The 10,897-nt window shown below is 67.3% G+C and overlaps 1 protein-coding gene across 2 annotated transcripts; it reads left to right on the forward strand.

Moving 5' to 3' along the window:
• The first annotated feature begins 1,940 nt into the window (after positions 1 to 1,940).
• KLC3 (kinesin light chain 3) lies at positions 1,941 to 10,782 on the forward strand. 2 transcript variants are annotated; one of them, XM_074937354.1, is made up of 13 exons: positions 1,943 to 2,205; positions 3,337 to 3,616; positions 4,150 to 4,377; positions 4,815 to 4,893; positions 7,142 to 7,367; positions 7,712 to 7,799; positions 8,259 to 8,360; positions 8,444 to 8,617; positions 8,945 to 9,044; positions 9,219 to 9,262; positions 9,461 to 9,588; positions 10,157 to 10,229; positions 10,347 to 10,782. In XM_074937354.1, the coding sequence occupies exons 1-13, from the start codon at positions 2,147 to 2,149 to the stop codon at positions 10,416 to 10,418; spliced, it is 1,653 nt and encodes a 550-aa protein (XP_074793455.1). In that variant the 5' UTR covers positions 1,943 to 2,146; the 3' UTR covers positions 10,419 to 10,782. The 2 variants fall into 2 exon arrangements, with proteins under 2 accessions (XP_074793456.1, XP_074793455.1); XM_074937355.1 differs by lacking the exons at positions 8,945 to 9,044; positions 10,157 to 10,229; positions 10,347 to 10,782 and having other exon boundaries at positions 1,941 to 2,205; positions 9,461 to 9,589.
• The last annotated feature ends 115 nt before the right edge of the window (positions 10,783 to 10,897 follow it).

The raw sequence follows: 10,897 nt of genomic DNA on the forward strand, positions 1-10,897 counted from the left end.
AAACCGTCTCTCTGAATCTTCAGCACGCCTAGTCCCCATCAATCCCCCTTTGTTTTACTGCTCCCCAGTCACTTACTGCAGGAAGCGCCATCCACGGAGTGCAGTAGATCCCACCTCTGCCACCAGTTGTCACAGAGTGCCCGGGCGATGCTCTGGAACTGCTCCCCATGAAGCCAGTCAGGACTCTGGGGCAGTCGCCTTCCGGTGAGCAGACTGTCCGCAGGGCAAACAGCTCACACGGCTTCCACCTTCCTGGGTCTGACCTCGGAGCATTCAGCCTCCTCTGCCCCTCCGTGCGCTTCCCACAGCGAGTCCGCCCAGGCAGGCTCCTGGGGAAGCCAGAGGGTCCTGCACCCCAACTCCGCAGTCAGACGTGACTCTCAGCCAGCCAGTAAAACAGAAGGTTTATTAGACGACAGGAACATGGTCTAAAACAGAGCTTGCAGGTGCAGAGAACAGGACCCCTCAGCTGGGTCCATTTTGGGGGGCAGTGAGCCAGACAACCACGTCTGCACTTCACTCTATGTCCTAACCAGCCCCAAACTGAAACTCCCTCCAGCCCCTCCTCCTCTGGGCTTTGTTCCTTTCCCGGGCCAGGAGGTCACCTGATTCCTTTGTTCTCCAACCCTTTAGCTCTCACCTTGCAGGGGGGAAGGGCCCAGGCCCTCAGTTGCCAGGAAACAGGGTGTCGGCCATTCTCTGTGTCCAGACCCCTGCACACACCTGCCCTCTAGGGCTCTGCAGTGATCATACACCCTTACCCCACCACCTAGATACTTAAGAACTGCCTAGGGGAAACTGAGGCACCCCCACAATATTCGGAGGAAACATTAAGAACAGTCCCACTTCGTCACACTCCTCCAGCTGCACGATGCTAGCAGTGGCATGAAGCCCCAGGAGAGGTGAGGGCGGGCCGCTGGGGTAGCGGCAGCTGTTCTGGATCCCCCATTTGCGGCCCCAGAGCGGTTTCCCCTGGGTCCTGCTCCTGCCACGATCCCCGACCTGGAGTCTGCTTGACTTGAGGTGTTTGCAGCACGCGGGTTTACCCGAAGTCTCACGGCTGCTCGGGGCCAGGTGAGTTCAGCTCAGGATCCTGCTGCTCAGAGCTGGCCAGGGATCTGCCCACAGTTTCCATGCATGTCCAAGGGCAGCAGATCTGTCTGACATCATCTTCCCAGGTGCAGCCAGCGCTCCTGCCCCTCGAGCGAGGGCGTGCTGCTGGCTGCCGCTGGCCGAGGCGTCGCTCCCGTCTCCGCCTCCAGGCCAGGGAGGCCAATGGATTCTCCTGGGTCTGCCTATGCCCCGGGACAGGCGACACGGGACACCAGGCAGTGGCACTGAGGACACTGAGCGAACGGGGCAGGTCCCCTTCTCAGCCAGGCCACCACACAGCCTCTGCTCTTCAGGGGAGTCCCGGAGCAGCAGGTCCCATGGCCAGAGGCCCCAGTGATGGGCACAATCTGAACTTGCAGAATGAGCTGCCCCACCAGAAGGTGACTGGCTGGAGAGCGACTAGGGTATGTGGGTCCAGGTCTGTTACACTCGAGCCCGTCTACGCCCCTCTGCAAATGTAAAGGGGCCTTGAATGGGGCAGAAGACAGGGACCCGTCTGCCAGGGTGGAGCTGGCACACAGGCCCTGCTTCCAGGCCCCACCACAAGGGGCGTGTGGCCAGAGCGCACTGCACTGTGGCTATTCCCTGCCCCCTAAGGCCCATGGGGGGGTGGATCGGGGGCGTGGCCGGAGAGCACTGCACTGTGGCTATTCCCTGCCCCCCAGGGGCAGATTGGGGGCATGGCTGGGGCACACTGCGCTGTGGCTATTCCCTGCCCCCCAGGGCCCACGGGGGGCGGATCGGGGGCGTGGCCGGGGCGCACTGCGCTGTGGCTAGTCCCTGCCCCCCAGGGCCCACGGGGGGCGGATCGGGGGCGTGGCCGGGGCGCACTGCGCTGTGGCTATTCCCTGCCCAGGGGGGCCTGCGGGGTGCAGAAGGCAGCGCCACCCTGGGGCTGCTCTAACTTACAGCAGCTCCTGGCAGACCTCAGATCACTACCGGGAATGCAAAGGGGGACGTCGCTGGGGTCAGGCCCGGCGCCGGGGAAGGGGGCCCCGCTCCCCTCTGCCGTGGGGGGGCCGCCCCGCCCAAGATGGCCCCGGGAGGGGGTGGAGCCCGGTGCATTGTGGGCCCCGCCCATAGCAGCGGCAGGTGAGCGATGAGCCGCGGGAGGGCAGCGGCTCCGGGCGCGGCGCAGGCGGCGGGTGCTCCGGCCCGGCTGGCAGGTGGGTCCCGGCGGGGCTGGGGGCTCGGCGGCGCTGGGCTCCAGGGACGCGCCGGCCGGGCCGGGGCCGCTCCGGGAACCGGCCGCGCAGGTCGGAGCCCCCGCGGCGGCCCGAGCGCAGGACGGGGCTGGAGCCGGGTGTGCGCCACGCGTGTCCGTGCTTACAGCGGGCAGCCGTGCGGGGCGGGCACGCAGCCAGCGTGCGCGTGTGCACGGGCCGCGTGTGCACCCTGGGTGTGTGCGCGGGCCGCGTGTGCGTGTTGTATTTCTATACAGCGGTGCACGCCACACGGCGGGGTGGCACCGTGCCTGCCGCCTTGGCGCTCAGCTGTGCAGGGGGTGCCCCGTGGGGGGGGTGACACGGGCAGGTGCCGGCTGTGGCTGGGCAGGTGCGTGCCGCGCGTGTGCGCGGTGGCTGGAGTGCGGGGGGCGCCTTGTGCCCGTGCCCGGGCGGGGTGTGCTGCTCACGCGTGTGCCCTGCCCGTGCCCGCCGTGCCGCAGGCCGGGCCGGGCGGTTGCAGGCGCCCTCGCTCCGCGTCAGGCCGGCGGGACTGGTTCTTGGGGCGGGGAGGAACGCGGCGCCCAGCGTGCACCTCTCCCGCCCCCAGCTGCCAGCGAGCTGGGGCCCTCTCGCAGCTCTGGGCCCCGCCCTGCCTGGGCGGGCCCCGAGTCACCCCAAGCCTTTGGGCATCGGGGGCGGCGAGTCGTGGTCCCTGTGGGCACAAGCCGAGGCTGAGAGTCAGGAACGTGTCTGCAGCTTGGACTCCTCCCATATGCTCCCCTGTCTGGCCTTCCATGCTGCCCCCGGTGCCACTGTGTCAGCCCCCGCCGTGTCGCCTCCCTGGAGATGTGGGTCACCCTGGAGGTGCCTGTCCCTCCGAACCCCCCCAAGTCCCACGCTTGGAAGGACGAGGGCTCGCTGTGTGTCCTGGCCATGGACACCCCGCTTTGGGCAGGTCATCCGTCCGGCGGGGCTGCCGGCTCCAGGGCTGAGGGGCTCAGGAGCGCCTTGGCCAGGGCCGGAGGATGCCAGCGCTCAGGGCGCCCTCTCCCCGCAGGCTCAGCTGCGCCATGTCCCTGATGGTGGCGGTCGGCGAGGGCCAGCCGGGGAGGATGACGGCAGATGACATCATCGCTGGTACGCGGCAGGTGGTGAAGGGGCTGGAGGCGCTGCGGAGCGAAAACAGGGGCATCTCGCAGCAGCTGCAGGAGGCCCTGATCCAGGGCCATGGGCAGGAGGAGCCCCCGGGCAGCCGGGCCCTGCAGCTCCTGGAGGAGAAGTACGACCTCGTCCGCAAGTCCCTGGAGGGGATTGAACTGGGGCTTGGCGAGGCAAAGGTACCGGCTGTGCTGGGCCAGTGCCCCTGTGCGGCAGAGGGGCTGCGAACAAGGGAAGGGCATCTGGCAACAGGAGCACTGGCTGGTGGGGGAGCTCTCGGCTACTCCAGGCCCGGCCTCTCCCAGTAGGGGGTGCTGTTGGGGTGGAGCAGAGCGGTGGCTGTATGGGGAGCTCCCGGCTATCCCAGTCCCGGCTTCTCCCAGTAGGGGGCGCTGTGGGGGGGGAGTGGTGGCTGTGGGGAACTCCTGGCTATCCCAGTCCCGGCTTCTCCCAGTAGGGGGCGCTGTGGGGGGGGGAGTGGTGGCTGTGGGGAACTCCTGGCTATCCCAGTCCCAGCTTCTCCCAGTAGGGGGCGCTGTGGAGAGCAGGGTAGAGGCGCTGGCTATGGGGGGAGCTCCCAGCCATCCCATTCTCTCCCAGCAGCGGGCGCTCTGGGCTGTGGGAGCTCCCGGCCATCCCAGCCTCTCCTGGGGGGTGGCCAGCGCGGCAGGCGGGGGGGTTTCCCTGCTGAGCCGTGCCCTGCCCTGCCCAGATGATGATCGCGCTGTCGTCCCACATCGGGGCGCTGGAGGCCGAGAAGCAGAAGCTGCGGGCGCAGGTGAAGAGGCTCTGCCAGGAGAACCTGTGGCTGCGGGAGGAGCTGGCGGGGACCCAACTGCGGCTGCAGCAGAGCGAGGAGATGGTGGCGCAGCTGGAGGAGGAGAAGAAACATCTGGAGTTCATGAACCAGCTGAAGCAGTATGACACCAAGGAGGAGCAGGTGCGGCCTGGACCCCCCGGTTGTGGGGGGGAGGGGAGGGAGAGGAGCAGGTGTGGCCCGGACCCCCCTAGCTGGTGGGGGGAGAATGGAGAGGAGCAAATGAGGCCTGGACCCCCTGGTTGTGGGGGGGAGGAGAGGGAAAGGAGCAGGTGTGGCCCGGACCCCCCTAGCTGGTGGGGGGAGAATGGAGAGGAGCAAGTGAGGCCTGGACCCCCCTGGTTGGCAAGGGGGAGGGGAGGGAGAGGAGCAGGTGGGGCCTGGACCCCCTCCCCGGCTGCACAGGCCCGGTTCCCCTCCTCAGCCTCCACTTCGCTGGCTGAAGCCTCGGGCAGGGAGGAGCCTGGGGGCGGTGATCGGGGAATGCGGTGGGGGAGCCCAGGTGCTGGGCTGTGGGGTGGGAATGCTTGGCCCCAGCTGCCTTCCCCCTGTACCCTCAGCTGGAAAAGGACAAGGCCCGTCCCCGGAAGGATAGCCTGGCCTCCCTGTTTGCCAGCGACGAGGATGAGCAGCGACAGGGTACGTGCCAGGGGGCTCCTGCCTGGGGAGCGGGCTGTGGGCTGTAGGTTCGGGGCTGGCTCGCTGCCCCTCAGCTCTCTGAGTGCACCCCAGGCTCCCTGCTGTCTGCCCAGGCGCTGAGCCAGTGGGTCCAACGGGCTCAGCCCCTTGGTTCTGCCATGGAGGGGGTGGGGGGGAAAGGCAGCGACCCGGCCGCCTGCCCCCAGCAGCAAGGTTTAATGATAACTGCGGGAACAAAGCACCGAGAGAAGGTTTGAACCCGCCTGCCCTGCGCTGCCTCTCTGCCCACCCGCCTGTCCTCCCGCCCTGCCTGTCCTCCTGCCCCGCACTGCCCACCTGTCTGCCCACCCACCTGTGCTCCCTCCCCGCCTGTCCTCCTGCCCCACGCTGCCTCGCTGCCCACCCTCCTGTGCACCCGCCCTGCCCTCCTCCTGCCCTGCCCACCTCTCTGCCCACCCTCCTGTGCACCCGCCCCGCCTGTCCTGCTGCCCCGCACTGTCCACCTCTCTGCCCACCCTCCTGTGCACCCGCCCTGCCCTCCTCCTGCCCTGCCTCTCTGCCCACCCTCCTGTGCTCCCGCCCTGCCCTTCCTCCTGCCCTGCCCACCTGTCTGCCCACCCTCCTGTGCATCCACCCCGCCTGTCCTCCTGCCCCACATTGCCCACTTGCTTAGCCTAGCCACCTACCTGTCTGCCCTCCTGTGCACCCGCCCTACCTGTCCTGCTGCCCACCTGCCTGGCCTAGCCATGCACCTGCCCGCCCTCCTGTGCACCCACTCCGCCTGTCCTGCCCCGTTCTGCCTGTCTGCCCGCCCTCCTGTGCACCTGCCCCCGCCCACCCTGCACTCCTGTCCTCCTCCCCCACCTTGCCCGGCCTCCTGTGTGCCCTCCTGCCCCATCCGAACCTGGGCAGGCCCAGCTTCTCTACACACCCGACGGGCGCCTGCACCAGCAGCCCCAGAGAGTCCCCTCTACCCAGCCATTCCCGCCAGGCCATCCCCAGCCGCCCACCGGCTCTTAGCAGCCCCCTACGGTTTGCAGTGGGGTGACTCCTCTCCAGGCCACCTTCAGGCTGGTTTTCTTACAGCCCCCCCTCCCACACACACACACACCTGAGCCGGCCCATCTGTGTGGTGATGCCCTGCAGCTGTCCCTGCTGCCCATCACAGAGCAGCCCCACATCTGCCTCAAACCCTGGGGGCTCCCCGCCAGCCAGACCCCTGGGCAGGGGTGGAAGGGCTCCTCTGCATGTTCCCCATGACGCCCCTCACCTGCCCACACCCCTAGAGACGGCTGCCTCCTGGCACCAAGGGGGTTAACATTTTTACTGCCACCCCCCAATGGGCTTTTACAGAGCCCCGGAGCCCAGCCCGGCCTGCGACTGGAGCATCTACCCGGCTCCAGTTGCTGAGTCCAGGACCCTGGGGCAGTGAGCCAGGCATGAGAGGCGGGCCAGAGTTGGGGTGGGGTAGGTGAAGGGGACCTGTGGGTGAGAGGGTGGTGGAGGGAGAAAGGGGCCCCCGGGGCAAGAGGAGTGTGGGGGTAGGTGTACGGGAGGGGAAGGGGACCCAGGGAGGAGACGAGGATTGGGGAGGGCAGAGGAAGGGAGCCCGGGGGTGGGAGAAGTGGAGTTGGTGGTGGCAGGGGAGAAGAGGGTCGGTGGTGGGATGTAGGAAGGGAAGGGGACCCAGGTGGGAGAGGAGAGTTGGTGAAGGTGGGAGAAGTGGGGTTGGTGGGGGAGCGTAGGAGGGGAAGGAGGGTCAGGGTGGTGGGGAGAGGTGGGGGGGGTGTAAGAGGGGAAGGGAACCCAGGGAGGAGAGGTGGGTCGGTGCGGGGGAGGAGGTGGCCCGGGGCGGTGAGGTTGGTCAGTGAGAGTGGGGAGAAGAGAGCCCTGGAGCGTGGAGGCCTCTGCTGACTCAGCCCCGTCAGCTGGGGAGCTGGGTGAGGGCAACCCCCACAGCAGCCCCCTTCGTGGGCCAATGCCTGGTTCTTACCTCTGCTCAGGGCCGGGCTCAGTGCCCCCGGGGCTAGGCTCATTGCAGAGCTGAGAGGATGGAGTCAGGATGGGGGGGCACCCTGGCGAGGGGGCTGAGGGTCTTCGCCCAGGCCCCCCCAGCTGCGCTAGGCCCCGGGGGTGGCCCCCGCAGGGCGTAGCGCTGGCCCTGGGTCAGCCCTGGTGGGTCGTCCCTGAACTGGGCGGCCGGGTCCGGGGGCTCGCGGGCACCACCCGTCACTGGGGCTCTCTGCAGGGAGGCAGCTGACCAGCACGGCCACGGAAGTGGCACAGCAGGGCGGCTACGAGATCCCGGCCCGCCTGCGAACGCTGCACAATCTGGTGATCCAGTACGCCTCGCAGGGGCGCTACGAGGTGGCCGTGCCGCTCTGCAAGCAGGCGCTGGAGGACCTGGAGAAGAGCTCTGGGCACGGCCACCCTGACGTGGCCACCATGCTCAACATCCTGGCGCTGGTGTACAGGTGAGAGCCGCGGCCGGCGGGGCGGCGCCTGCCCGTTGGTCTCCTCCCCCACGGGCTCCTGGCTGGTGCATGGTGTAGCCCCCTGGGGCTCCGAGACCCCCAGCCAGGCATGTGGCAGAGCTGCCTCCAGCCCTGAAGGATGCTGGCAGCACCAGGTGCAGAGAGAGGCTGGCCGAGGCCTGGGGCTTTGCCCCGCGTGGCTAGCAGCGTGTGGCCCGGGCTGGGAGGGGTTCCAGGCTCCCTGCCCTGGGCCTGGCGGGTCTCTGGGCAGGGGCCGGGGGTCCAGGTGAAGTGAGGGTGGGCCAAGCTCCCAGGTGACACCGCTGCTGTCTGCCCTGCTGCAGGGACCAGAACAAGTACAAGGAGGCCACGGACCTGCTGAATGATGCGCTGGACATCCGGGAGCAGGCCCTGGGTGTAGAGCACCCGGCGGTGAGTGCCGGTGGGGGGGGCTCCCTGGCTCAGATATCCTGGGACAGTGGATCCCCCAAAGGCTGTTTGAAAGGGGGAGGGGCCTCTCCCATCCCAGTGGGTCCCATCCCTCTTGGTCCCTTGGGTCCAGCAGGGTTTCCAGGCACAGGCCCTGAATCCGTCTCTGGAGACGGGTCCATCACCAGCCACTGCCCATAGCGTGCAGCGGGAGAGCCCCCCATCAGCCTGCCCCATTCCCCACTGCTGGGGGGGGGCTAGACTAGCCAGGAGCGCCCCCCCCCACAGCCAGTGTCTGCCCCACCCCCACAGTGCCCCCTGCTGGGAAAGGCCAGGCTGGAGTAGCTGGGAGCTCCCCACATAGCGCCCCCTGCTGGGAGTGGGGGGGTGCTCCCCGTGGGAAGGAGACGCGTGGCCTTGCCAGTGCATCTGTGCCCTAATGCTGCCCCCTCCCCCCCCCAGGTGGCCGCCACCCTGAACAATCTGGCCGTGCTGTACGGCAAGCGGGGCAAGTACAAGGAAGCGGAGCCGCTGTGCAAGCGGGCGCTGGAGATCCGCGAGAAGGTAAGGCCGCGCTGGCGGGCGCTGCCACACACAGCCCCTTGGCCTGGCCCCGTCCCTGACACTCTCCCTCCCGCCCCGGGCAGGTCCTGGGCACCACGCACCCCGACGTGGCCAAGCAGCTCAACAATCTGGCCCTGCTGTGCCAGAACCAGGGCAAGTTCGAGGAGGTGGAGCGCTACTACGAGCGGGCGCTGCGCATCTACCAGAGCCAGCTGGGCCCCCACGACCCCAACGTGGCCAAGACCAAGAACAACCTGGTGAGGGGGGAGGGGCCCATGACTGCCCCTGGGGGAGGGTTGCTAGGTGTGGGGGAGGGCCCACGATTGCTCCTGGGGGAGAGTCTGGGGTGCAGCTCTGGGGGGCTCCCTGGTGGCTGGCTGCAGGGCTGGGGGATTTGCCTTTCTGCAATTGCAGCATGTGTGGTAGCACTGCACAGGAAGGGCTAAACTCCCCCTGGTCCCTGGCCTGGCCTTTGGGGGCAGGGGGGGACAGGAATCCGGCCCAGGAACCAGGGGGGCAGGGGCCGCTGGCAGCAGCGCTGGGTGAATGAGGGCTGCCCCTGGTAACACTCCCCTTCCCACCAGGCCTCCTCCTACCTGAAGCAGGGCAAGTACCAGCAGGCCGAGGAGCTGTACAAGGAGATCCTCACCTCACATGACAAGGAGCTGGCAGCTGCCCGCCATGGTGAGGCTGCTTGGCTCCTCTGTGGGGGGGAGGCTGCCCAGCGACAGGGCTGAGCTGTGTGTGGGCAGGGGGGGTCGGGGGGGCTCTTTCTCTGGGGCCGGTTTATTGCCAGGGGAGGGGGGCTTTGGGGGCAGGGTCTCAGTGCCATTTCTCTTCATCACCTCTCTTGTCCAGGTGACCCCGCAGCAGGCCAGAGCAGTGCAGACCCTCTGAGCCAGGTAAGCACCAGGATCTGTGCAGGGTGGGGAGGGAGAGATCAGAGAGGGCTGCAGTGGGAGAGCCGAGCATGCAGAGGCCAGGCCCAGGGAGTCAGCACAGCGGGGCTTGCATGGGGATGAGCTGGCCTGGGTTCCAGGGGGGCTGCAGCCCCTCCCTGCTGGGAGCTCTGCACACCCCAGCACCACTGTCTCCCCCAGGATGCCATGGGCCATGTGCGCCGGAGCAGCTCCTTCTCCAAGCTGCGGGAGTCCATCCGGCGTGGCAGCGAGAAGCTTGTCTCCCGGCTGAAAGGCGAGAGTGTCCAGCCCATCGACCCCAACCCTGGGTAAGGGGCTCCTCCCCCCAGCCCTCTTCCACCAGGCCCCTATGTCCTTGCCGGAGTCGTTGGTTCCCAGGGACAGTATTCCTGGTTCCCAGGGGCACAGCTGCACCTGGCAGTTGAAGTGCTCCTTGGCCCAAGGCAGCTGCCCCTGCTAGCCCACTGCTCTGTAGAGCTGCCCTGGCCCGTCACTAGTTACCACACTCGTTTGTGTGCTACCTGGGGGGGGGGGGGGGGCGCTAGGAGCAGAGCCCCCCCCAGCTATGTCTAATCCATTCCAGGGGGTGACCCTGGCTTGGCAGAGTGCAAATGCTTTCCTGGGAGCATGGGGGAGACCTGTCCAACCCCAGGTCTGTTCTGCCTGGGGTTACCCTCAGCAGCCAGGGCTCATTTCCCAGCAGCTTGCTTGGCTGTTTTGCTGGCACCTTGTTGCCAGGTGTTAATTCTGTGCCCCGCTGCGAAGGCTCTAGCCCTTGCGCTGTGTTGACCAGCCCCTGGGCAAGAGCCGTGGCACTGAGGGTGTGATACCTGCATGCAGCAACTCTGGGTGTTCACCTCACGCTCTCTCCTGCAGGATGAAACGCGCCAGCTCCCTGAATGTCCTGCATGTGGGCGAGAGGCCACCAGTGCCAGCAGCTTCCCCAGCGGTGAGGACTAGTCCCAGGGCCCCAGCAGCTGCCAACCCAGGTGCAGCTGGGACCCTGGCAGCAGGGTTCCTGGCCCAGGATCCCTTAACTCTGCTCCCATTTATTCCTTCTCCACAGGTGCCCAGCAGGAACCTGAGCGCCAGCAGCCAGAACCTCTCCCCCAGCAGCTCTCTCTCCAGTGCGGGCTGAGGTACTGGCACGACCAGGCCAGCTAGAGTCTCAGCTCTGCTTGCTCCTGGCCCCCCCGCAGCCTGCCCGTTAACCCTCCAGGGAGCAGTGTGCACAGATCAAGGGGCACTGCTGGCTGCAGCCCAGCCAGCCCCTGCGTTGGACCTCACTGGATACAGTGAATATGCCCCCCTCAACTAGGAGCCACCAAGCCAATGCCTGCCCCCTGCTGGGCCGCTCTTTCTCAGGAAGCCACTGGGCTCGGCCTGGCCCTGCTCCAGCTGCCTTAACTGCCCCCAGATTGCAGGGGCCAGGGCTTGCTATTTATTTTATTTATAGGACATGGTAGGTGAGAGCAGAACAAGCACAACCTGAATAAAGGTGTTTGCTGACTGCTGGCTCTGGGTCTGTGTCAGGGCTCAACCCTGGGAGGAGGAAAAGCTCCCCTGGCCCTTCTGAGAAGCAGCAGGCTGGCACTGTTAACCCCCTCCCCTGGGCCA

The sequence above is a fragment of the Natator depressus genome, chromosome 23, assembly GCF_965152275.1.
Source record: "Natator depressus isolate rNatDep1 chromosome 23, rNatDep2.hap1, whole genome shotgun sequence".
NCBI classification, from domain to species: Eukaryota; Metazoa; Chordata; order Testudines; family Cheloniidae; genus Natator; species Natator depressus.